Below are 27,357 nucleotides of genomic sequence, written 5' to 3' on the forward strand. Positions count from 1 at the left end.
GTTCCTTGTTCCCATTGAACTTGCAGCTTCGGATTTTCTTTTCATTTTTGGTAAAACCAGCAACTGGATGTGCCAAAAGATCCTGCCCATGGATCCCATGGACAGCCTGTCCCAACTCAGAAGCTGACCAATGTCTGACCTTGGACAATATTTGGCTGAGGCCCCTACAGCCTGTGGGTCAACCGATCAAGTAGAAAAAGGTAAAGTCAGCCCTTTTCTGCACGATTGCCCTGAAAGGTGAGTCTTTACGAACAGCTTGGCTCGACACCACATTTAGCCATCGATGCATTTGGGACGGGTTTGCACAGAAGCAGCTTCTGCATCAAGCCAACTCTGCAAATCCGTAGCATGCACCCCGCCGCGCTTGGCTTCCTCGGCAATGATCGGTGGATCCCAAATTAATCCCAGCCGCAGTAATGGAATTTTACTCCCGGAGGAACAGAAGGAGCTGCTTTATTCTTCTGCATCCCGGTCTTTCTCCCGGCCACGAGACCAAGGCCTGTTCTTGCCTCCGTTCGCTCCACCCCGCCTTGGGATAATCGGATTGGAGGAGCGGGAGGAACGGGGGGAAAGACGGGCGGAAAACCGCGGAGCGCCCAAGCATCTTAAGGCTGGGGGCCGTGCGATCGCTTGCGGGATGCGCAAGAGCAGGAGGCGGGGTTGGGGAGCCGAGGAAGCCGCTTCTCTGGAACGTCGGCTGATCCAGGTGAGGCGAGCGAATCGAGATCCCAGCGAAAGGTTGAGCAGCGATCGGGTGGATCGCCGCATTCGGGGAAGGGAGAGCCTTTCAATGCGGTTGAGCAAATCGCGTGGGCTGTTGATTTATCCCGGCTCTGCCGCCGGCCGATCCCCTGCACAGCTCCTTTCTTCGCGACGGGATCTTCCCGCATCTCACCCAGCAGAGGGAGCCTGTTCTGGCTCTGCAGCCCCGGCTTTGGGACTGTGAACCCAGGAGGGAAGCGGGGCTGGCGGGAAACCCGTTTGCTTCTTCTCTAAAAGCCTGGGAGCCTCGGCTCTCGCTTCCCTCTTACTTTGCAATTGGACTTGGCTTTTGGGATAAAGCTTGATTTCGAGCATGTCCTCGCTGTCTTGCTTAGCTTTCCCAACTTCTAGGGAAAGAAGTGCTTCGAATTGCGGTGCCTTTTTTTTTTTACACCCCGATTACAGTAATAAATCATGCGGCTGAGCTGCATATTGGATCAATATTCATTTGGCTTTTTAACGTGAGCTTTTATTGGATAAAAAATAATATTGTGGTTCCCCCCTTCCATTTTAGGGGCATGCACTGTTATGTAATTGCAGGTGGCAATCTCTATCTCTATTCATCAGAGATAGAATTGTGTGAGTATCTGTAAATATGTAACTTACATATTTGAATGTATCTGACTGTAATCACAGAGAATCATATTGAAGTCAGAGGGAGCTGCCGAACGATGATTTAATTTATATCGTATAATACAGAAATCCTCACAATAATAGGCAACTGGTTTATCAGCAAACCACAAGTTAAATCCAAATTAACCAACCATTTTCCTTGTGTTAATTTGGACAAAAAATGTTGGAAATGCAAAACAAGGGAAATAGGGAGTCATAGGAAGCTTGTTTTTACACCAATGATAATGATTTTCCCCCAGTCATAATATACTGCTCAAAAAAATAAAGGCAACACAAGCAGAAGACATCCGAGATCTGAATGAATGAAATAGCCTTATTAAATACTTTGTTCGTTACATACAGTAGTTTTGTGTTCTCTTTAGTTGTTTGAGCAGTGTATAAACTACTGTATGTAAAGAACAAAGTATTTAATAAGGCTATTTCATTCATTCAGATCTCGGATGTCGTCTGCTTGTGTTCCCTTTATTTTTTTGAGCAGTATATATGACTGCATCTTAAACATTGTTGAGTGCCATTGCATTGAAGTATTATTAGATTATTATATATCAGATGCTATATTATATGCTTCAGAAATTAGGAGTGATTATGGTGTTGCAAGTGCAAAATGGGTGCTTACAGTAAAAGTGATGCTTCCAAAAACAAATCCGGTGATAATCTCCCTGAAATTAGGATTAAGAATTTGTGATGCTTGCATTCAACTTCTCCTTTTTCTTGATCTGAAGTTTCAGTGGGCACCCAAAAATTAATTGTTTTTAATGCATTTTTTTTACCTTTACTTTTGGATGTGCCAAAGCTGAAACTGGCGATTTTGCTTGCATATGATTCAAACCTAGAGACTAATGATTCCTCCTAGTTTGGGAAATTTTGCAGGGACAGGGAATAAACTTTACCCTGCTCTTATGCAATGGAAATTTATTTTTTATGACAGGGAGTTTGTAAAACGATTAAATCTGTGTGTGTGTGTGTGTGTGTGTTTGTGTGTGTGAGGAGGTTATCCCCCTCTGCCAGGTAGGCCAGCCAAAGCCCACCTGGTGCCCCTAACAGCCTAAAAAGGCAGCAGGGAGTTTTCCTGCTTCGTTCTGTTGCCATCCAGCGGCCCTCCAGATTTCCTCAGCCCGGTTTGGCAGCGGGGAGGTTGAAGGCGAAGCTCGGTTTCTGAAGCGGCGTTTTTCTCACACCCACGGGGCGCTTGAAGGCGCGTGGCCTTCATAAACGCCTTCAAGCACTTGAAATCGAGAAGGGGGAAAACTGTGGGAGGCAGCGCGGGACCCGCCCGTTGGGGGGAAAAAAAAAGGAAAGGAAGGATGCCAAAGCGGGAAAAATGCATTAGCCGCGAGGTCGGAGAGGCCTGTTCGTGGGCGGTTAGCCGGGACCCCCTCCTCGTGTGACACTCCGGCAACGCCGCCTCAGTTGCCGCGGCAACGGGGAAGACATGCGGCGCCCGCCAGGCCGGCGAAGACACCCCCGGCAGGTGGCGGTGCGGGACCCCCGTTTCTTTCTGTCCCAACAGGCGGACCCGCCGGCTCGAATGGCGGCGGCAGCGGCGGCGGCGACGACCTCTCCGCCGCCCGGGACGGCCCTGCCTCCTTTCCAATTCCGCCCTCGGCACGAAGGCCCGAATTGGCGTCGCCTGAGCGCTGTGGAAGTGGACCGCGTGGCGGCCGAAGTGAACGTGGCGGTGCTGCAGGAGCACCTGGAGCACGTCACCTTCTGCAACGCCGGCCGCGAGCGTTGCCCTCACTGCCAGGGCCCCGCCGACCCTCTGCTGCTCAAACTCCTGCGCCTGGCCCAGCTCTGCCTCGAGTACCTGCTCCACTCCCAGGATTACCTCAGCGCCCAACTCCGCGCCGGGCAAGAATTGCTTCGGGCCGCCGATGCTCACCGCGATCTGCTGGCCAAGGATGTGGCCCGCGGGGCCCAGCAGATCCGGCTGCTCAAGGAGGAGTGCAAGCGCCGCAAGAAGATGATCGCCACCCAGCAGATGATGCTCCAAGCGGGAGCCACCTATCATCAGGTCGGCTGGCTGTCTGGGTTCCTAATGGCAGAGCTACTGATGGATTTGGGGAGGTGGGATATTAATACAGGTAGTCCTCGACTTACAACAGTTCATTTAGTGACCCCTTCGAAGTTACAGTGGAGCTGAAAAAAAAGTGACTTATGACCTACATTTGACTTATATTTAATGATAATTGCTTATGCCTTATATTTAATTTAATTTAATTAATTCAATTTATATGCCGCGCCTCTCTGAAGATTCATTGCAGCAGCATCCCCATGGTCACATGATCAGAAAACTCAGATGTTTGGCAGCTGCTTCATATTTATGACGGTTGCCGGGTCATGGGATCAGCTTTTACGACCTTCTGACAAGTAAAGTCAATGGGCAATCTGGATTCACTTTAACAAACATGATGCTAACTTAAATGCAATGATTCACTTAACAACGGTGGCAAGGAAATTAGTAAAATGTGGCAAAGCTCACTTAACAAATGTTAACATAAAGTAATATTTAAATTAACACAGCAACATAAATTTTTGGGCTCCATTATGGTCGTAACTCGAGGACTACCTGTAAAGGAAAAAATTGGTAGCCCAGGGGTGACCTGAAGGCAGGGGTGAAATCCAGCAGGTTCTGACAGGTTCTGAAGAACCGGTAGCGGAAATTTTGAGCAGTTCGGAGAACTGGCAAACGCCACATCTGGCTAACCCCAGAGTGGGGTGGGAATGGAGATTTTGCAGTATCCTTCCCCCAGGAGTGGAGAGGAATGGGGATTTTGCAGTATCCTTCCCCTGGAGTGGGGTGAGAATGGAGCTTTTGCAGTATCCTTCCCCCAGGAGCAGGTTGGGAATGGAGATTTTGCAATATCCTTCCCCCAGGAGTGGGGAGGAATGGGGATTTTGCAGTATCCTTCCCCTGCCCCGCCCACCAAGCCACACCCACAGAACCGGTAGTAAAAAAAATTGGATTTCATCACTGCCTGAAAGGTCCTTGGTGTTCTCTGAGCTTGGTTGTTTTCTTGCAGGCCTTTCATTACCCAAACAAGTTTAACATCATCAGTGCAGTGATGTTACCTAGTTTGGGTAATGAAAGGTCTGCAAGAAAACAACCAAGCTCAGAGAGCACCAAGGAGCCTGAGGTGAGATGGCCAAATCTGGCAGAGCTGGAAAGCTAAGCAGACCCCGGCTTCCGTTACTTCTTGGGGGCAGCCCTGGGAGGTTGAAAAAAATGTCCCATGGCAGTCAGCTTGCCAAGACAACTGGCACATAAAAGTTGATGTGACTCAAAGACTGTTTGATTTTGTTGTGTCCGTATAAATGCAGGATTACAGCATCTTTCCCCCCCTTTTTTGGGGGGGGGAGTAGGTTTGGTTGTGAATTTGGTGATTTGAACTCAGTATGGATGGTATCAAATCAGATACTGTTCTGAATATTGGCCTGTGAGGAAGCCCCACTACAAGTTAGTCTTTTGCTTTTGCTTTGATACCTAGGAATAACAAATACTGTAAATAAAGCAAAGCAAAGTATTGGGGACTATTTTTGAAGGTAGAGAAATAGTTGTTGAGTTTTGCCTCATTTGATGACCTTGTCACAGTGGTTAAGTGAATCACTTGCCCTGTATACATTCAATAATGCGATTCTCCTAAAGTCATTAAATTACGTTGGTGGGATAATCCTTTCTGTCACTTCTTTCTGCTCAAAATTTTAAAAGAGTTGCACAGAATTGTTGACTTTTGCTTACCTTGTCCACTGGCAGAATTTCAGACATTTCTGGATTGTGCTATAATGCCCCTACTGTATAGTCTTTGTACATTGCAGCAGAATTGAAACCAAGAATCCAGTACTCAGTTTCATCTGCCATAACCTAATTAAGTGTAATACAGTGTGAATTATGCTAGTTTGAATCTACATGATAATGATAATATATAGGTACTCCTCAACTTACAACATTAGTTTGATCTCAGAATGCCATTGAAAGAAGTGATTTATGATTGTTTTTCATACTTACGATTATTGCAGCATCCTAATGCTCATGTGATGATATCAGTGGAGCATGAATTGTCTAGTCATTATTCAATTTCCTTCCGTCCAAGGATTCTTTCAAGACTAACCCACATCAACTGGGTATTTCCACCAGCTGTCACCAGTAGTGATTTAGAAGAATTAAGTTTCTTTTTATGCATTGTACTTTTAAAAGCATATTAAAAGCATATGCTTGTAACATTTGTAATATTTATGCATTTTAATCAGAAGTCTTTTTCAGTCCTTTTGTTTCGGGATTGAATTTTCTGCACCATAAAACTACCATTAAATTACTTAAATGGCACTTGTTTTTAGAACAAAACTGTCATTCAAAATAATGACAAACATCAAATCATACGGAGATAAAAATAAACATACAGAGATAAATATCCTTATAGTTTCACAGATGTTGTTTAACCAAACTTTTATTTTACAGTGTCAGTTTTGTGACAAAGCCTTTATGAACTCCTCCTTCCTGCATAGTCATTTGCAGCGTCGCCATTCAGAAGAACCAGTCACTGGTGAGTGTTTAATAAATAAATAGATTTCAAAACTGACATCCAATCCATAATTTTTCTTGTTTGAAAAAAAGCAAACAAATGCAGTAGATGCTATTTAGAGAACGTGGAGGAGACGTCGTTTAGAGAGCCGTTTAATTATTAGGAAATCCAGCACCTTTGTTACTTCTTGCCAATATGCGAGCACCTACTAGGGCCCTTATTAAGCTAATGTGAATTGTATAAATGCAGTTTGTATAGTTTGCATATATAAAACATTATCTAACTTTAGTGTTTTTTAAATTTAGGTTTTATTTTTTAGTGAGTTTTAATTTTTTGTTTATGATCAGAGGAAAGGATCTACAGCTAATCCTCGACTTACAACCAGCTAATCCTCGACTTACAACTTACACGGACCAGTTTGTTCTCACAGGGAGGGACTACTCAGGGTACCGTCAGTCAAATTATGCCGACTGGCGACTCCCAGGGGGAGGGCCTTCTCTGTGAAGGCTCCAACCCTTTGGAATGAACTGCCTCCGGAGATACGGAATATCCCTGATCTCCGTGCTTTCCGCCGTGCCTTCAAGACCCTGATGTTCCAACAGGCGGGGCTAAACATATGAACATGTGAATGAATTTTTGAAATGTTATCTAATTCTGGGTTTTATTTAATTGACCAAACTAAGTAATAATTTTAATTAGCAATTTTATGATGTTTGTGTGTCTATATTTTTCTTGACTGTACACCGCCTTGAGTCCTACGGGAGAAAGGCGGTATAGAAATATAATAAATATAAATATATATATAAATGCATTGTAAGCCGCCCTGAGTCTCCGGAGAAGGGCGGCATATAAATCAAACAAACAAACAAATAACCGGAACAGAGTCTGGCACTTAAGGGCATAAGTCATTATGGTTGTAAAGCAGGTCATCACATGACTGACCCAATTTCATTAAGCAAACACTATAGTCATTAAGCAAATTTATTGTTTGCGATAGGCTTTTGTTTTCTGGATAATTGGACATAATTTCCTTTCCTGCAATGTAACAGGTAGTAACTTTTTTTCTGTGATATAACGATATAATTTTCTGGAACATGATTGGACATAGTTTAAAAGTATTTGCATAAAGCAAAAGAAAATCAAAGACATTCTATCTGAATTCTACTTTTTCAACAAATTGTTTTCTTCCAATTACTGCAGCTTATGACTGGTTAAATTGCAGTGGATTTGTATTAAGGAGCTAGCTCAAAAATAGATGATTGTATATGATATTTAGGAGATAAATTGCCTTCTCAGATATAGTTGCTTTTCTTACACGAATTTAAATTTAATATCACAATAATATGGATAAAGAGAAACTTAGGTTAATAGTTTTAGCTTGCAAAAAAGTCTTTGCTGCTATCTAATGGTCCTATGGATTTCTGCAGCCTACACCTGCAATTTAACATTTCTAGAAGAGTGAAAGTTGATGTGAAGAGCATTGCCTCACAATATTCATTACACATATTTGCTTTTTTCTGTAGGGTTGAATTTTTGGCAGAAGGAGGGATCTGAATGGTTCAAAGTGTTTGCATTGAAGACTGATTGACGATATCACAGATTATTTACAGACTATGATGTCATCAGGGCACTCGGAGTTTAGTTATTCATTTATTTTATGCATGTATATCAGGGGTGAAATGCTCCCAGTTCGGACCGGATCGTCCAATCCGGTAGCAATGGCGGAGAGTGGTTCGGAGAACTGGTAGCAAAAATCCCGGCGCGCACCCCCCCCCATGTCCAGCTGAGCCGCACGATCAGAGGCTTTTTTTTTTTTTACTTTTAAAAGCATTTTTTTCTACAACATCTTCTGATGAAAAAATGCTTTTAAAAGTAAAAAAAAAAAGCCTCTGATGATCGCGTGGCTCAGCTGGGATCGTCAGGCTTTTCAAAGCATTTTTTTCTGCAACCTCATGGCCGAAGAGGTGATTAAAAAAAATGCTTTGAAAAGTCTCTGACGATCCCAGCTGAGTTGCCTGATTGGCAGAGGCTTTTCAAAGCATTAGAAAAAATGCTTTGAAAAGTTAAACAAAAAAAAAAAAGTTGGCCACACCCACCCAGTGACATTACCCCCCCCCCAAGCCACGCCCAGAGAACCGGTAGTAACAAATTTTACATTTCACCCCTGATGTATATGTATAAGAAAAAGGAAAAGATTTCATGAAGTAAAACAGAAGAGTAAGGCTGTGTTGGTCCTGGGTTCAGTTTGACAGAGTGTCTGTCATAAAAATTATTCAGCATTGTGGTTGAAGAGAATTTGGTCAAAATGGTTGAAGAGGAATATGCCAAATGTTATTTATTTTATTTGTTAACTTATGGTGATTATGCTTTAAAATTGGATAATACTTCTATTTATTGTTATTTGTGATGGAATTCAACTGTGCTGAGGAAGGAGTTACTCCTGTTCCTTTCCGTTGCTCATTCCAAAAAGAAGAATAGGAAAGCTGTGGCCCTAGATGTTCCCGAACAACTACTATTGGCAATCCCAGACATCATGTTCTATGTGAAAAAAAGGTGTGAGCTCTAGTACAGGGACATATAGAAGTGTCCACTCTGATCTAGGACATGTCTGGAGTGTGTAATATTTGGAAGAAAAAGTGATAATGAAATGAAAACTCTGATAATGAGGAATTTTCTTGCAGGCTAGTATTTGCAAAGTACATTGAATGAATGATTATAAAAGTATTCCGTAGCTTTTATATAATGTTTACTGTTAAAGTAGCTTGGAGGAGTCCCTGTTACATCCTTTAGATGGTGATATACTGAGGAAGTACTTGGTATTATAATCCACAGGAAGAAATAATGCTTCAAATGTCTGTAAGTAGAACTGCATTTCTCTGAAGTATATTAACGGGCACTATCACCATTATACATTCTTTGAAACAGATCAGAAGAAAAAATCACAGACTTATAAACTGCAGGAGGAGATCAATCAACTGAAGGAGCAGTTACAACTTACCAGGTCTCAATTAGAAGCTGAACAACATGCCCATATAGTCAAACTGTCTAAGGTAGGGCACATTCTGTAAGGCTCAGTTTTAAGATGCCATCCAATTATACATTACTAATTAAGATTATAAGTCTAAACCAATATCAACATTCAAAGAAGAAAATGACTAGCCATGTTTGGTATTTTTGCACTTTACAGAGTGAAATGTAGATGGAAAAAGATGATTGACTATTTTAGACTTGGTGGTTGCATATAAAATCTGCACCTCTTTTTTATGTTCTTTGGGAAACTTCACAGAATTGTCTATCCTGCCCATAGATTTTATCAAAAACCTCTTCTAGCAATGAGCCAGGTTAAAAGGATATATAATATACATTTTCACACATCACACATTCCATTATCTCTTCCTACAAACCTTTTTCACTTTTTCACTGATCAGCAATCCTCTAGTTAGATCAGAATATTTTACAATCCACATATCACATTAATTTATGATAAGGTTTCATTGGTTTGGAATAAGCATCCTGATCAAAAGGCAGGAATTGTAGAAAAGGACTTTCTGGAATTCTTAAAATAGCTTTTACATTCAATTTCAGGAATATGAAGATCGCCGATCCAAAGAGGAGGAGATTCGGCACTTATTTCACAAATGGAAAGAGGAAGAAAAGGAAAAATTGGCCCGTGAACTTGAGAAGGTGAAAGAGATGTTTATGAAGGAATTTAAAGAATTAACTGCAAAAAATTCAGAATTAGAAAATGTAAGTAGCTGAGAAATTGGATGGTGTACTCTATAGAGTAATGTTGCAGTTTAGTATGATTTATATTTTAAATATTGGAAAAGGCATAGAATTTTATAAAAATCTGAGTTTACTGGTTGTCTTTCAACCACAAATTACTTCCTTTCCCACTGTACCCCTATTCTTGCTGTGTTCAAGCCAAGGATTATTTTCATCTGCAGCTGCTAAGACTGTCCATCAGAACCCCTTCAATTGGGAAGGCTATCGCTTCTCTCCCCTTTTGCCCCACATATCAGTGGTGGGACTCAAAAATTTTTACTACTGGTTCTGTGGGTGTATCTTGGTAGGCGTGGCTTGGTGGGCATGGCTTGGTGGGTGTGGCAGGGGAAGGTTACTGCAAAATTCCCATTTCCTCCCAGTCAGCTGGGACTCGGGAGGCAGAGAATACATGGGGGTGGAGTCAGTCAAAGGTGGTATTTACCAGTTATCCAAAGTACTCAAAATTTCCACTACCGGTTCTCCAGAACTGGTCAGAACCTGCTGAATACCACCTCTGCCACATATTCATTACTTTCCTGAAAAGGTTCTGAAAGTGTGGATTGAGCACCTATTCCTTTGAACTTAAAAACAAATAATTGTACTTTATATTTGTGGGGTGGTTTAATATGTAAGTAATTAGAGTTCAAGAAAATGGCTAGATTTGGGGATTGGTGATTGCAAAAAAATACCTTGCCTTTTAGAAGTATTTTCTAGCAGAATATGCCGGTTTATTTTTCCAAAGAGAATTTTGAATTTACTTTGATTGCTGCTGTTGTATCCCTATTAGCATTTGCTAGAGGTACAAAAGTCCAACCAACATCTGAAATCCAATTTAGGCACTTTAAAAGATACCGTTGAATTAACAGATGAGAAACATCGGATTGCTACGGATCATCAGAATGTAATGCAGCTTCTTGAAAAACAGGTAATTTAATATAAATGTCAGGCACTGTGACTTCAGACTCCAGGCCCCAGGTATCTGGTTTAAACAGGGAGACAGAATTTATGTGCATTTGGTCTTCCCTCATGTCCCTGTAAGTTGAACACATTTCCAATCAATTCCCAATAAAGCCAAGAATGAGCACATTGGTTGGGGATGATTGAGATTACAATTCATTTGGGGAATTGGGCGAGTGAAGGCAGAATTGTATCTCTCAGGAATGTTCAGATTATGTTAATGTATTTTCTTCCAGATTCGGACTCAGTTGTGCTTTTAATTGGTAAAAGGTAGTTTCAGCTTTCTGTCTTGTTCTAGAGCCGTGATGGCGAACCTATGGCACGCGTAGCCATATCAGTGCGCATGCCAGTTGAGCTCTGGCACACATGTGCGCGCCGGCCAGCTGATTTTCGGGCCTTCTGGGCCCACCAGAAATAGGGAAACAGGTTGTTTCCTGCCTCTTGAAGGGGTGGGGGGTGGGGAAGGCCCGTTTTTCTTTCTTACCTGGCTCCAGATCCCCTCTATGCATCTGCGGAGGGCGAAAACAACCTTTCCCACTGCCTCGGAGGCCCTCCAGAGGCCTGAAAAGGCCTATTTCTCAATTCCTGATGGGACAGGCAGTGACGTTTTTTGCTGTCCCCAGCCTCCAGAGACTCCTAGAGAGGCTGGGGACAGCAAAAAACGTCACTTCCTGTCCCACCGGGAGTGGGAAATGGGCCGTTTCAGACCTTTGGAGGGCCTCCGAGGGATTGAGAAAGGCTGTTTTCGCCCTTCCCAGATAAATAGAGAGGATCTGGAACCAGGTAAGAAAGAAAAAAGGGCCTACCAGGCCATCGTGTGCCAGGACCGGGGGGGGAGAGGGGGGGTTGCACGCGCAGGGCAGGGCGCATAGAATTATCAGTGTGGGCACGTGTGTGCGTGACCCTCCCCGGCCCCCCCCCTCCTGGCACGCGATGGCAAAAAGGTTAGCCATCACTGTTCTAGAGTGTGGCATAATATATACATGGGTTGGACTTAATATTTGTCTTCTTTCATCTGAATGGAGAATCCCTCTCCTTAATGCCATAACCTCTGGGATACCCTTCTCTTTCCCCCCTCCCCCCAAAAAAAGGTTTTCCACAAATGCTTGGAATCTGATTTTTGATAAGTAACTATTCTAGAACCTCAGAGCCAGGTGCATGATTAGTAAGATCCCAGACATTAAAATTACAAACTAAATTAGTTCATAATGTCTATTGTGGTCTCAAACTAAGCTGGTTCAGTAGGTTCAATATGAACATGAAGTGATCTAGGCAACCAACTTGGGCACAGAAAGCAAAAGTAATTTCACAGTGTGATTCTAATCTCAGATAACCCGTTTAAATTTACTTTCTTAGTATAAACAATGTGGACTTACTTAATAACTGCCACAACATGTTCTCCTTCTAATGGTAATGTAGTGTAAGAAATAATGATATTATGCCAGTACCACCAGCTTTTAATCTCCATGTCTGCTTTTCTGGTGCAGCAGTTCATATTGGGATTTTATTTAGATTGTGTGTTAGACACAAGTTGATAACTTGGATTTCAGTAAAACAAAATTAAGCAATATAAAGTTAAGCTATTGTTCAAAGTATCATTTTTGTTTTATGTAGGAAGCTAAGTGGTCTTCTAAGGTACAAGCTCTTCAAGAAGAACATGAAAATGAAAAGTACCAGGTAAATCTGAATGAAAGTTTCCTACATAGAAAAAAATAATATAAAAAAAAAGAAAAGAAAACGTGGTAAACCATTCAGAATGACTGTTTAAAATCCACTTTAGTTTATGTAAAATTTCACTGATTCCCATGTTGAATAACTGCATGAAGTGTTCACATTCAGTTCTTTTGTTAAAAAATAAGCTACAGCATGCAAGAAGTATGCTATGACAAGAATTACTTTGAACTTCTTCAGTTACATTCAGATTTCTCTCTGAACATTTGAACTGGTAAAGCCAAGAATTCCAATGGAGAAACAACTTCCCTGACAGAAGTGCTTTATATATGACAAGAGTTAAAAGAAGTAGAGAAAGTATAGGGTAAAAGTGTGTGTGTGCATGTGTGTTTTCATAGTTTATAAGATAGTTAGATATATTCATGGTTTATAAGATAATCACAAACAAGGTAAACTTAGGAATTTTGACAATTTATACTTACATTACATATTTTTTCTAGCTTCCAGTGGAATAGGAAGACTCAGGAAAGGAGTTTTACAAAATGGAGAAATGTGGAATGATGTGGTTAAAAGAGTCACTTTGTATCAGGATACCTACCTTTTTCTCTGAAAGAGTACCACTGCAAACTATAGTCTGTTATGCCCATAATGCAGTTGTCTAGTTTTGTTTGATTGTGACAGCTACACAAATCTGTGCGTCATCACAAACCTGTTAAGTAGGATAGGCACCCTGATACACTCTAGTTACTATCTAGAGGGCCCTAAGTTGCCTAACCATACCAAAGAGCACAAAAGTATAATAAATTAATGGATTTTCTAACTCCTTAAGAAAATAAGGGAAATGTCTTAATTAACTTTCCATAGTGCATACATTTCTATGAAGGGGAAGAGAGTCTGCCCTTTAATCTTTATGACCAAAAAACATTGGGAGGAGGAAAATTAGACTAGTAATTTTATATTATAAATATATAAATATATAATAAGATACATAATATAGCATAAGATAAACAGAATGTTTCTAGTTAAATAGACTTTTTCCATATTTGACCTGTTCAGCTCACAACTCAAATTGAGAAGCTTAAAGCATCAGTGGCTGAGGAACTGAATATGAGCAACATTTTCTATGAGAAGAGGCTAGAAGAAGTAGGACAGAAGCTGCAAGAACAAAATGATCTTATTATTATCCAGAAACATCAGGTCTGTTCCATGTAATGGTGCCCTTCTAAAATGCCAGAGCATGAGCAAAGGGCCCTTTTTTATATGAAAAAAAATATGGATGGAATTCCAATAATTACACAAGTAAATATTTTCTATCCTTATAAGCACTTCTCATTTTGTGTTCTTACAATCTTTGTTTCTTGTTCCTTTAGTAGGCTGCAAGTTAGCAATAGAGCATGGCTGCTGAAAGGTGAATTACAGGTTTAGGCTGCATCTGGGCATTGCATTTCAAAGAATTAGAAAAATGGAAGGAAATGTGCATAAAAGAGCAATACAAACTTAGGGCTTAGGGAGCTGGACTCAGAAGCCAGAATTTTGATGGACCATTATCAGCCACTCTCATGGCCATGAAGTCACCAGAACTAGTTTATGAAGGAGACTTGCTTATAATTGCAGTTGACCATGACAAAATATCCTTTTTGCCACAGGGCCAGACTTGAAGTACTATATATATATTTATTTAGTTCGTCAAACATGTATGAGATAACAGATATAAGTATAAACATGGACATGAGCACAGGTAATGAGTACAAATAAATGGTGACACTAGGATAGGGACGGTAGGCACGCTGGTGCGCTTATGCACGCCCCCTTTTAGGAATGGGGTGAGATCCACAATAGACAGTTTAAGGTTGAAGCTATAGGAGTTTGAGGATGTAACAACAGTTGGATAGAGCATTCCAGGCATTGACCACTCTTGCTGAAGTCGTATTTTCTGCAATCGAGTTTAGACCTTCAGTTTGTATCTATTGTTTGCCCGTGTATTATTGTGGCTAAAGCTGAAGTAGTCATTGACAGGTAGTACGTTGTAGCAGACAATTTTGTGTACTATACTTGGGTCAGACCGTAGGTGGTATAGTTCCAAGTTGTCCAAGCCCAAAATTTCAAGCCTGGTGGCATAAGATATTCTACTGAGCCAACATTGAGCTCATTATAGCAAGGAATAGTCTCCTCTTTCTTTCCACCTACTGTATGTGCTTGTCTTTAGGTCTTAATTAAGAGCAGTTCATGTAGAGGAGAGACTTTGTTCAGGGGGGAGGTATTGCAAAAGCATCGTTTGGCTTCCCATCTGTTCATGAAGCCCTATCACCTACCTGGAAGCCTTACTTTGTCAAAATGGCGGATGCCCAACTAGCATTGTATAAGCAAATTCTCATTTCTGCATCGATATCCATTGTTTTCTATCCCTGTAATTTCAGATAGAAAAACTGGCTTCAAAAAAACCAGTAGAAAACTCGAAGTTATCTGAAGGTGAGTGAGGATTTTAAGGAAGAAAGAGTTTAAAATGTGCCACAAATACTTTTTTTACTTTATTACAAAACTGCTTTTGCAAGAAAAAACACACACCCTTGTTTAGAAATATGTGCAGTTTATTTTAAGGGGAAAGTTGACACTTGCCTCCTCTCATATTTTTGTTCTAGTGAAAACTTCAGCACAAAATGTTCAACCCAAATCAAGCCCGTCATCCATGCATGGTAGGTTTCTGTAATAGACATGCAAATCCTTAGGTATTGTCCTGTGGGATAATAATAAGTAACAACTAAATTTAATTAATGGAACAATCTTTTTTTATTAAGCTCTCCTGAAATATATTGGAAAGTTCAATCATTATATTCATTGACGTAAATGTAACTTGCTGACATTTTCTTTCTGTACAATAATTGTTTCTATTTAAAATCAAAATTGAAGGATTTTTAACTAAGAGCATAAAACTTGTTGTAATCAAATTAATTTGTGGTTGGCTCAATAGATTTTGGAATTGAAGCAGAAAATCAATCTGTTCTCCCAGCTGTAAGGCTATTATCAAAAGAACGTCCAGAATCTGCTGTCCAAGGTTAGTTTATATTAATCTGGGGTAAGCACCTTGAATAAAGTTTGCAATAATAGGACCTTTTAAAAAACCCATCTAATTGAAATGTGTTTTATCTCAAGTGGTTTCTAAATATGCAAGAGACGAGAGAAAATGGATAGGCTAGACTAGCGAGAGCGAGAGCAACGTAGTGCTCCCAGGGGCTACTATGCCTGCAGAACCATTACCCACATTTTGCGAAAGGCTCTGGGTGGATCTGGAGATTTATTTAATTTGTAACATTTAATTGCTTTTCTGGTTGGCCAGGAGCACTTCAAGGAGAAACAAGTGTGTTTGGAAAGGGATGATTCTCAAAGAGAAAATGAAGAGGGTGGGGAGGGAATGAAATGAGTGGGTTTACTGGTAAAAGAAAGGGAGACTATATTGAGAAGAGATCTGGGAATAAACAGACCTCTTTGTATTTTTAAGGCCCAGCTCCACTTCTGAGGTATATTCAAGAACAAAGCAAGCTATGTATCTTTTTGCCTCAATTGTTTATTTGCTATAAAAAGGGTTTTTGCTAGAGTAGAAAATACGTTGGTTCAATGAACTGGCTTTACTGTATATTCAAGGTACAAAGTGCATTTCTACTTGGTACCTTGTGCATGAGTGGCTTGTATTTTTGTCTTTCTATGATAATTTGCCAGAGCCATTTTTATGTGGAACCAGAGACAATTCCAATTTATGGAATTGCCATATGGACAATTCCAATTTTAGACAATTTATGTCGATCCAGAGACAAAATGCCCAATGTGTCAATATAAATCACAGCATTGTAAGATGGGATCTCTCAAGCATCTCATACGAAAGTTCATGATCATAGAAGTATAATCTTCTTCAGGCATTCTATCATATGATAGCTGCCTATTCAAATAATTGGATTGTTTGGATTGGAAATTTTAAGATGTGGGGAATCTTTATTTGTCATTGTGAGTAGCTATTCAATTTGTACAGGTATCAGTGGTTTTTCCCCCCAAATAAATATAGATATTACTTGTAGTAGCAGATTCTGTTTATTGACGCTACCTTTGAGTAACAATTTAACCTGTGCTATTTCTAAACATACAAAAATGTTTAAATGATATCAGTATTTGAAGCTCTCAGCATTTAGCATTTCTTATTCAGTTGGACATATTTGGGTTTTGATCCGGGTTATTTTATTGGTGATTGCCTATTTAAGTAGCAGAAAGCCTTTTTACTTCTTTATGCCTCTCTTCCTGCACCTTCACATTCCTCCTGCCTTTTATAGTTATTGCTTTAAAGCCAGATCTGTATGAACATAGGTATCCATGACAAACTAAGTGACAAATGAAGAAACTTAATTTGCTAGTGGCAACTATCGTCCCCTGCTTGTGACTTTGACACCAGGTATAATTAATAAGTTACCAGGTTTGTGTTGTGCCAATGCGTTATTATTCCCAATTCCCCCGCACTTTATATGTAAGTCTAGTATCTTTGCATTTTTACTCTCCAATAGAATGATATTGTTAGAGGAATGATTGTTTTGGGGAAAGACAATTTAACATGATTGCCTGAACTGTAAAAAATACGTTCTTGGACATGGAGCTGGCCCAGCATATAAGTGATCTTCATATACCTGTAGCCATACTGAATACTTCCTGTATGCAACCTTGAAGGAGAATGGCAAACTGAGAGCGTAGAATTTCTTGTTGACATTTTATTACAATCAGTTCACTTTTGGCAAAGATTAGATTTATAATGACTGTATCTCTTCCCCAGAAAAGCTGGAATATTAAGATGGGTAGACGCAAAAGCTGAGCTATTCCAAGTAGAGATTTGAATGGTTTTTTTGGTGAGCATAGCTGCCATAATCACTGGAACTTTGGTTGTACCGTAGAGCAGGGAAACAGTTTAGGTAGATTACACAATTTGGCTTAACTATTCTTACCTGCAAGGAAGTGTCCACTTGGATTCTTGATTTATATTTAAGCTGGAAAACTGAAGAGGAGAATCTTAAGTGTTCAATGGTTATCTTAAATTTAGCTAAATGTAAACATGAGCCAGTGTGAAGATCAATGCTAAATGCCCATGATAACAATGTTATTCTGTGATGTAATTCTCACAGTACAGTCCATTGAAGCTTTTCTAAATTGGGTGGTTACATTAGCTTGGGTCTTAGAGTTTTTCTCAGTATGTATTTTTGAGCATAAAATGTCTCATTTTGCTTTGAACTGTTACTAGTAAAACGATACTTCCTTTGATAGGTCAGTGTTGTGATATGAGCACAGATAGCCAAAGAGTTTTTACTCAGTTTTCTCATTTACACATAATGAGAAAATCCTAAGGCCCAAGATAAAGTAACCATCCAATTTCAAAAAGCTTCAATGGACTGTACTGTGAGAATTGCATTACAGAATAACATTGCTGTTACAGCTTGCCATCTATTGGGAGATGTAATTCCGGAATTGATTAATGCATCCTTAATACAAGAGTAGAGATTGAATCGACTGCTCCTGCAGCCTAACTGAAATAATGTGTCTCTCCACTGCCCCCAATATCTGTACATGGTGTAGGGACAAAGTCTTAACGTCTCTTGGATTATATGATTTTAGGAGGAAAAAATTAGAGCAAATTTCTTTGTGGCTTTTTTTTTTAGTTTAAACCCCAAAATCATCCATTTAACCTACAGTATGTGATTAAAGGTTGAAAACAAGTTGTGCATGATAATAAATATTTTGCCAGATGCATGTAGCTGGAGGAAGTAACAAATTGTATTAAGTTGATAATGAATAATTGCATTTGATAGGGCTTTAATCACCAAATAAATATGCATCTGGTACTTTTCCGTACCTTTTTGAACTGTTTTCATTCTCTGGGCTTTATCCTTACCTGTTTTTATACTGTCTGTCTTTCTGTCTCTGTTGCTATTCATGTGTTTCCTCGTTATTAGAACAGGCCCCTTTGGTACCCATGCTGGAGCCCATAGAGGAGCTTCCAGAGAATGAAAAAGGTAAACAACAGGACCAATTGAAGTTTTTGTGGCCTAAATTCTTCTTGCATTATGTGTCCGTGAGAGAGAGCGAGAGACAAGAGAGCAGTGTCACATTTTTTCTACCAGAAGACACAGAAAGTCTCACCTCAACATTTTCAGATAGCCTCAGTGTTTTTGTGTTTCCTTTGAAAAGTAGCTTCTCCTCTTTCTTGGCTTCCCTTTTTGACAATTCAGTGTCCACCACTATTCTCTCTAGGATTCTGTTTTATTCATCTCTTATGTCCAGCCTCCACATGAACTTTCTTACATCTACAAACAGTTGAGTCAGGGAAAGAAGGCCAACCAGTTTCCTTGCTTTTGAATTTGTTTTTATTTTGGGGTATTGTTGGAATTCCTTGTAGCTCATTTAATACAATTCTTGGTTTGTGTGGCTTTCAGCCCATTGTTTGAACATACCACCTCAGGGGTGGGTTCTACTTACCTTTACTATTGGTTCACATTGTGCCTGTATGCGCTCCTCTGCGCATGCGCAGAAACTTCTGCACGTGCGCAGATCACTTCTGATGACGTCCGGGTCAGTGGGCAGAGCTTCCCGCCAGTTTTACTACTGGTTCTTGCGAACCAGTCCAAAATAGGGGCAACCCATCACTGTACCTCCTGTCTTATTCATACAGATCTAGATTTACAGTTGCCTTCAAGAAGTCATAGAATCATAGGATTGGAAGGGACCTTGGAAGTCTTCTAGTCTTCTAGAAGTCTTCTAGTCCAACCCTATTTGAGCAAGAGACCTTATACCATTTTGGACAAAAGTCAGTGGTTAAGGTTATTTATTTATTTATTAAAGTTTATTAAAGTTTCTATATCAAGAGTAGTTTTGAGAGTAGCTACAGATTTATCCTGCATAAAAAAATCATAGATGAAATTGCTAACAACCCAACAAGTAACAATGTGGATGATAAACTACATTCAGTGAACTACCTGTGTTTCCCCGAAAATAAAACCGGATCTTATATTAATTTTTGCTCCAAAAGACGAATTAGGGCTTATTTTCTGGTAGGACTTATATTATGAGCATCCTGAAAAAAATCATGTTAGGGCTTATTTTCCAGTTGGGGCTTTTCGGGGAAACACTGTAGTATTATTAGGATTCTATGCTCACATTATGTTTACCTACATTGGTTTGGATTGAAAATTTTTAAGAGGTCCACTAAAATAAATAATACATACTTTTTAATGGATTTACTGTATCTATAATTAAACAGATACCTAATGCATAACATGATTTGTCAGATGCAGTTGTGACCAAAGAAAGAGTTGAATTTCAGACTTCTACAGCTGTCCCAGTTATATTTAAAATTAAGGTATTGTTTTGCTTTTTGATATAGAAACATAAGAATTTCTTAGGCAGAAAATTCAGGTGAGTGCATAACACACTTCAAATATTTTGATGAAGCGTGCATTGATTTTATGATGTGATTTTTAAAGAAAAATATCTGGCTTGTTTCAGAAATAGAAAAGCAAGTACCCCAAACAGGAAAGAATAAATCTCACATAAATATCTTGAAGAGCGATCCTTCTTTAACAAAAGAGCTGAGAACTGTTTTGGAGCAGACCCTAGCAGAAAAGTTGGAATCCTTGGGAATTAAATCAGTAAGATCACTTTAAATAGTTCAAATGAGTGAAGTAATGTTAATGTCTTTTTCAAACCAGCACTCTTCAGGTGTGCCTGCCTGACATTCTGAGTCACACAAAATATTGCCGCTGAATTGGAAAAAGGCGAAAGACAAAATCTTAGCACAGAAGTCAATGTCTGTAAAGTAGTGATGTACATCTGTAACAAAACTATTATATGTTCAAAAGGGGAAAGGCTCAATACTACCCACAATGCAGGAATGTCTGGTGAAGATGATGGAACTAGCAGATTAAATTGATTCTAATGAAAAGAGGAAAAAATTTATTATTTCCAGTCAACCTTAAATATATTGTTTTTTCTCTAATAGATTTTTTTGCATGAAACAGAAAAATATGCACTCATGATTTGTGACTTTGATTGTTAGAAAAACTGGAAAATAGAAAAAAGTGAACTCTTTTTTGTAATCATGAAATAAGACTTAATATAAATGTACTCACATTTAATGCAGAAAAAATTGGAAGCTTCTCCCTCCCTCCCTCCCGCTTGTTGTCTTTGCATTGTTCCATCATTTCCCAAGAATAATTTATATTCTTCTCAAAAAAATAAAATTATTTTTAATTTTTGTTAATTCATCCTATTCAAGGGAGTGCGTGGCATCCCAAGTGATCATCTGAACAGAGTCTTAATATCTGTTGAGACTGCTAGAGAAGAGAGAAAAAAACAACTGCCTGACATTCAACACATTCGGGAGCAACTTGAACGACAAGTCAGTTTCAGAGTTGCTGAAAGATCATCTTGCAGCAGATTTCTTTCCAACCCTCTTCTTTCTTCAGAAGGTATGATCTTTGTTTATGCTCTGGGGTCAGTTTTAAAGTTTAGCATTGCTGTCTGTAAATGATTCCTTAAAATTAGTGGTGGGATCCTGCTGATTTAACAACTGGTTCGGTGATCACGTGAATGTGTAGGTTTACGAAAGCTTACCTTCTGCGTTACTGCTGGGGAGTAACACAGCTGAGGTGCGGCAATCTGCTCTGCCGTGCGAATCAGCTGAGAAGATATAGGTCAGTAAAGCGCAGGGGTGGGCGGGCGGGCCCACCTGATCATGAGTGAACCGGTTCGCTCCCACTGATCGTTGGAGCTACCGGTTCGCCTGAACTGGTCTGAACCGGTAGAATCCCACCCCTCCTTAAAATAAAGGTTTGCCACTTTGTATGTATAACATGACTGTAATACTTAGATTTACTGACTACAAGCAGGTCTTAATTAACCATAAATCCCATGAAATAATTCATTCAAATTTAAACATTTTCAAGTTATGTGGAAAATAGGCTAATTGGTTCTAGCTTGACATAAATAGACAATGAAAAATTATCAACATGAATTTTTATATGCTTCGTTAATTAAATATAGCAGTAAAGAGTAAAAGTATACACTTACAACTTTATTTTTAGCAAAGTCACAGTAGGTATAGAAAGCAAAATAAAAACAAGAATATTCTAAATATTATTCCTATCTTACCATCCAGATCAGTATTTCTCAACCTTGGCAACTTGAAGATGTGTGGACTTCCAACTCTCAGAATTCTGAGAGTTAAAGTCCACGTATCTTAAAGTTGCTCAGGTTGAGAAACATGAGGAAGGAGATGGTGACAGGAAATGGTCCCACAAAGTGGGAATGTGGGATTCTAAAGAGAGCCTGTGATTTGGTGATCTAGTGACTTGTTGGAATAAGGTAGTGAAATATTTGTAAGCAAAATGTTAAATGTCAAATAGGAAATGTTAAATGTCAAATAGGAAATACTGTTTTTTTTGTTCCTTTATGCGGCATGATTTCACTAAGTATTCCTTCACAGACAGGGGCATCTGGTTTAAATGACACCGGATCTTCATTATCATTTCATTACAGCTAAATACAGGACAACTCGTTTAGGAACTTCATTACCCACCGTTTTTCCCAAGCCAGTAAAACGTTCTTCCATTACCAAACATTCACTCGTGCAAAGAACATTGCCTGCTGAAAACACTTCAACCCCAAAGTAAGTTAAAAATTTCAGGTAAGTTATAACTGTTGTACGTTTTATGAGTAGCTGATAGTGTTGTCTTCTTGGTGATTTATTTATTTATCAAATATATTTGGTTCTCATCTCATGGTTCAGGTGACTCTTGAGTGGCCCATTGATGATCAGGAAGTAATGGTGGGGATTACTAAATTATTATATTATTTCTCTAACCTCATCGAAACAGACATTTATATTTGTAAGAAGAGCAAGGGGAATAATCAGCTTCACCTTCATATAAACCAAATTATAAGCCAATGGCTCCAGTGAGGAAGTGCAGGAAAACAAACTGCAGTGTATGAAATATCCATCTTACTAGCCAAAAGAAACTGCAAATATTTGTTTTTCTCTTCCTTCCAGAACCAAGAAGAATATGTTGAAGGATGAGATTTCTAGAAAGCCACCTAGTACTGTGTAAGCTGCCTTCATTTTGTTTTGTATGCTTTGAAATAAGAATTCTGTTACAAAACCAGAAATTAATTTTGGAACAAATTGGATATACAGGTAATCCTCGACTTACAACAGTTCATTTAGTGACCATTCAAAGTTACAACAGCACTGACAAAAGGAACTCAGGGCCGTTTTTCATAGTTACGACCTTTGCAGCATCCCCATGATCACGTGATCAAAATTCAGATGCTTGCCAACTGGTTCATATTTATGACCGTTGCTGTGTCCTAAGGTCATGTAATCCCCTTTTGCAACCTTCTGACGAGCAAAGTCAATGGGGAAGCCAGATTCACTTAACAGCCGTGTTACTAACTTATCAACTGCAGTGATTCGCTTAACAAAAGTGGCAAGGAAGGTCATAAAATTGGGCAAAGCTCACTTAACAAATGTCTCGCTTAGCAACAGAAATTTTGGGCTCAATTATCGTCATAAGTCGAGGTCTACCTGTACCACTTTTCCTAAAGAAGTGTAGTGTAGGCTGACTGAAAACAAAGACAGAGCAAAAGGAGAGAGGGGAGCAGAAGGTTGGCCAGGACATTCTGCCTCTGATCCGAAATCTGTTAATCCTCTTCAGATTTCTTAGCCTCCTCAAATGCTATTTACATTCTTCTGGATTCATAAATTACATTGAATATTATACGTAACAGGGACAACCAATAGTTATGATTCAACTACTTTAGATCATCCACCTTTTAACTTGAGTGGAATCAAGTGAATTGATTGGCTGAAATCTATATGTAGCTCAGCGTTTCCCAACCTTGTGCCTTTGAAAAAAGCTGGAATATAGGTTCTTTCACTAAAAATCATGAAAGGAGTTAATCCAGCACCTTTGGAGGGCAATACGTTGGAAAAGGCTGAAATAGAATTCTGCCTAAATAGTAAAAAAAAATAGTTTAGCTAATTCATATTTTTATAAAATGGTGTTATTCTAGATCAGGGGTGTCAAACTCGTGGCCAACGAGCTGGATGCGTCACGTGCTGGCTCCGCGCCCCCCCCCCCCGTTAGCAAAGGGGGGAAAAGTCCTGACATGTCATGTGACACTGTCATGGTGACGCAAGTTTGATACCCCTGTTCTAGATTAAAAATCAGTGCTTCATTGCTCTTATGATATAATAATTATATATCTGCCTATTGATGCCAAAATAATCTTCCAACAAAAATGGGTACGTCTCCCAATTATCCTTGCTTTGGTAAGAGTGTTGCTAAGGAACTGTCTTAAGTATAATGTTTGCTAGATTATCGATTCTAGTTTTATTATAGAAAGTTTATATTTTTAAAATTGCTGTAACTGGAACAGCTTAAATTCATAGATGATTTTTTGTTTTCTCAGAACTCCTCCATTTAGCTCAGAAGAGGAAGTGGAGGATAATGACATCAGGCACTCCTACATCTCACCCGAATTATCTCTGCATAAGGCATCCAAGGGCCACAACAAAGACAATTTGACAAGATTTGCATATCGGAGTGATGTAAACATCCCTGAAGACGAAGTAGATCTTAAGCCATCCAGAAGCAGAAGTACAAAAGCTAATTATGTGGGCAGTACCTGGGGAGGGAAAGCTAAAAATCCTTGGCACGTGTAGGGGAGGAGAAACTGCCTTAAAAAGGTTGGCAAGCTGAAGCAGATGGATCATGTCAGAGAATTGGAAAACGATGCCTAACCTAAAAGATCCTTGCAAACCACCAAATTATGACTTTTAGAAAATAGAACAGAATAGAATGAATGAGCTGGAAGAGACCTTGGGGGTCTTCTAGTCCAGCCCCCTGCTCAAGCAGGAGAACCTGTACTATTTCAGATAAGTGACTGTCTAGTCTCTTCTTGAAAACACCCAGTGAGGGAGTGCCCATGAGGCAAGCTGTTCCACTGGTTAATTGTCCTCATCATTGGGAAGTTTCTCTTTAATTCCAGAGTTTGGGTGATAATGCAGCGGTGCCTACAAAATTGGCTAATATCTGCATGTGTTCTTTTCTTCTACTTTGCTGTAATTTCCCGCCCAATGTCAGGAGAGTACAGAATTATTGATAGTGATACCGTCCTGGTTCTGCTGTGTGACTTGATGTCTAGAATGTAGTTCCACTCCCAAACGGCTGATAGGCTCAGAAATGAACCTTCTGCCTTGGATCGAATTGTTTTCTTCCCCGTTAACCTTTTGCCAACTAGCTAATGCAAGGTTAATTTTACTTGGGTTGCATCTCATATGCCCAAAAGAAATAAATCTTCACCATGTCTATTTCATAAAAAATATACTTATTGTGTATTTTTATGAAATAAAAATATACAATAACTAAACAATGTATTCGCTTCTGAACATTTCCTTAATTTAAAACCTGAGATGGTACAGCAGGGTGACAAGTTTGCTGGGATGGCAGCCAGCTGTGTTTAAGGTGGAGAATGAAAGGGGGCAGAACTTGGGCTTAGGGGCAAAAGTAGAAAACCACCTTATCAGCAAGATGGTGTGCAATTTCACAACCGAAGCCAGGATAGTCAAAAGTCTGCTTGTTTCGAAAGAGAGCCCAGATTTCAGCCTTGGAAACTTACTGGGTGACTTGGCGTCAATTTTTTAGACCAATGTATGTTATAGTGTTATTGTGGTAGAGAAAAAATGGAGGGTATTCCATGTATGTCCCCCTTGAATTCCTGGAGGAAAGATGTGTGTGGATGTAAGAACTGTACAGTGTAGTCTCTGGACTAAGTCTTGTTAAAGAAATGTTGACAGCATAGCAGGCACTGCCACTGTGTCTTCAAATATTTGTTTTATAAACTTAACTGTCTTCTATCTTGATGGGTTTTAGGCTCTTTACTTCAAAATGAGATGGATGAAATGGAAAAGTTTCTTTTGAGCCAAAGAAAAGAAAGCAAAGAAATTGGAGGAATGAATGGTGGTTCATCATCTATTCATACATGTGCCCAAGGAGTAAAGGTATTTCCCACATAAGATTCTAGGCTGTCCCGTTAAAATGATTTCTGATCCTATTGTACATATTGTCATTTTGATTCCGATGTCACTTGGGGTAATCATAGAACTGTGCGATTGCAAAGAGCAACTCAATCCATCAGATCCAGAATCCTTCAAGTAGAACTCCCTAACGTTTCCTCATACACACCAAGTGCCAGGAATCTTAACAGCTTCTATGGTTATTGATTCCACTGTCACTTGGTCTTATTATTACCAATATTTTTCCTAGCAAACAACTGCCAGAATTAAGTTCAGAGCAGTAGAATCCTACATACAGCTTGTATTCCTTTGTATCCAATGGAATTCTTAATGCAGCTTTAATGAAACATTTTCAATGAAGAATAAAACACATGTTTAACTCTTTCCAGTGTAAATGAATGAGGTACAAGTAGAAACATTTAACATTGCTGCATTTTTTAAAAAAAATTACAACTGTAAAATCTTATAGACAATATTCTGTTTTTTGCTTTCATCTTACTCATTCTGCCCTCTTTCAGTAGAGGTTACTGTTTTTTAGAATAACACAATTTTTTTCTACCGATGTTGATAACAATGTTTAGTAATGAATCAAAAAAATACACATTTCTATACTGTATCGATTTGTTTTTATAGAGCAGGAAAATAAAACCATTGTTTTTCTGTATTACTCTTGAGAATTCCAAATTTCTTTCAATAGTCTTGTGTATCTCTTTCATCTTACTGTATTACTGTGTTCAGATTGATTGAGAATCATCGCTCAGTGAAATATTGCTAAACATTTTGTAAGTTGAAGAAATTGCTCTTCTTTTTTTTTTTTATATAGTTTACAGGTATTGGAGAGGAGGATGACTGGGATTTATCATCTCTGGAAGATGAAAAACCTTTGAAAGATGAGAAAAATAAGAATGTACGTGCTGTTGAAAAGAATGATCCATGTGCTGTGTCAATGACCCATGAATGGGGAAAACCAGTAAAGGATGAAGGTATTTTTCTGCTAGAATTGCTGTGCTATATTTTTTCTGAACAATTTGAAAGAGCGGTATGTGTATGTGTGTGTTAATCCAGACATACATCTACTGTGGCTGTGGATACTGTTTACTTAGATCAGTGGTGTCAAACTCTTATTTCATTAAGGGCTGCATCAGGGTTGTGTTTGATCTCAGGGGGGCCAGGGTGGGTATGGAGTGTGTGGCCAGGATGGGCATGGTCAGATCGATGTCACTTGTGTCGGGGACACCTGTGGTGGCCAAGTGCTAAGGCAGGACTTCCTTCAAAACCTCTCATTATAATCCCCTTCCTTTCTTCCTCCGCCTCCCCAAACTGTTTTCATTGACAGAGGCACCGCAGGCCAGATCTTTGCTGTTTCCATCTAAGTACCCCGCGAGCCAGATCTGGCCCCCGGGCCTTGAGTTTGACACCCCTGACATAGACCTACCAGTTACATAATAGCTTAGTGCTGAAGAAGAAAGAGTTCCTATGACAACAAGATGTACAACTGTCCCATTGCAATCACTGAGAGGGTGGTGAGAGTTTCATGCATTTCCTAGCTTTGCCCAATGGCACTAATTCCAAAGCTGGAAAGTTCCCACATTGGCCAACTCTGGTTATGGGAGATGGCATTTTTCCAAAAAGATTTAGACTGGATAATAACGAGAACCTATCTAAGTGTAAGAATATGAAACAATAGGTGGCAGGGAATGGTAGCATCTTTCTCACTGAATAATCTTTCAAAATTGTTTTGTTTTTAAACAGGACGTCCAGATGCAGATATGTCAAGCTCACCGAAAAGCAGCTTGGTCACTGTTACAGATTGGAGTGACTCTTCAGATATTTGATTGTGCAAGGAGGTTTAATCTGATTTCTGTCCTTTTTTCTTATGGTGCACTAACAAGGAACTTTTCTTTACAAAACTGTGTCCAAAGTTTTACCTTTTATCAAACGCGAGCTTTTAAT

The 27,357-nt window shown here is 39.5% G+C and overlaps 1 protein-coding gene across 11 annotated transcripts; it reads left to right on the plus strand.

The window, feature by feature from the left end:
• DZIP1 (DAZ interacting zinc finger protein 1) lies at window positions 1–27,314 on the plus strand. Of its 11 annotated transcripts, none has more exons than XM_034417583.3 (20): window positions 571–706; window positions 2,906–3,409; window positions 5,852–5,936; window positions 8,841–8,965; window positions 9,501–9,662; window positions 10,468–10,605; window positions 12,252–12,314; window positions 13,365–13,505; window positions 14,726–14,777; window positions 14,948–15,001; window positions 15,277–15,360; window positions 18,287–18,346; window positions 19,836–19,978; window positions 20,605–20,797; window positions 21,867–21,996; window positions 22,378–22,431; window positions 23,799–23,986; window positions 25,262–25,389; window positions 26,228–26,387; window positions 27,157–27,314. In XM_034417583.3, the coding sequence occupies exons 1-20, from the start codon at window positions 638–640 to the stop codon at window positions 27,237–27,239; spliced, it is 2,616 nt and encodes an 871-aa protein (XP_034273474.3). In that variant the 5' UTR covers window positions 571–637; the 3' UTR covers window positions 27,240–27,314. The 11 variants fall into 11 exon arrangements, with proteins under 11 accessions (XP_087751576.1, XP_034273485.3, XP_034273474.3 ...); XM_034417600.3 differs by having other exon boundaries at window positions 9,501–9,599; XM_034417594.3 differs by lacking the exon at window positions 18,287–18,346 and having other exon boundaries at window positions 37–706.
• The last annotated feature ends 43 nt before the right edge of the window (window positions 27,315–27,357 follow it).

This window comes from Pantherophis guttatus, chromosome 5, assembly GCF_059756535.1.
Source record: "Pantherophis guttatus breed Tessera chromosome 5, ASM5975653v1, whole genome shotgun sequence".
Classification (NCBI taxonomy): Eukaryota; Metazoa; Chordata; class Lepidosauria; order Squamata; family Colubridae; genus Pantherophis; species Pantherophis guttatus.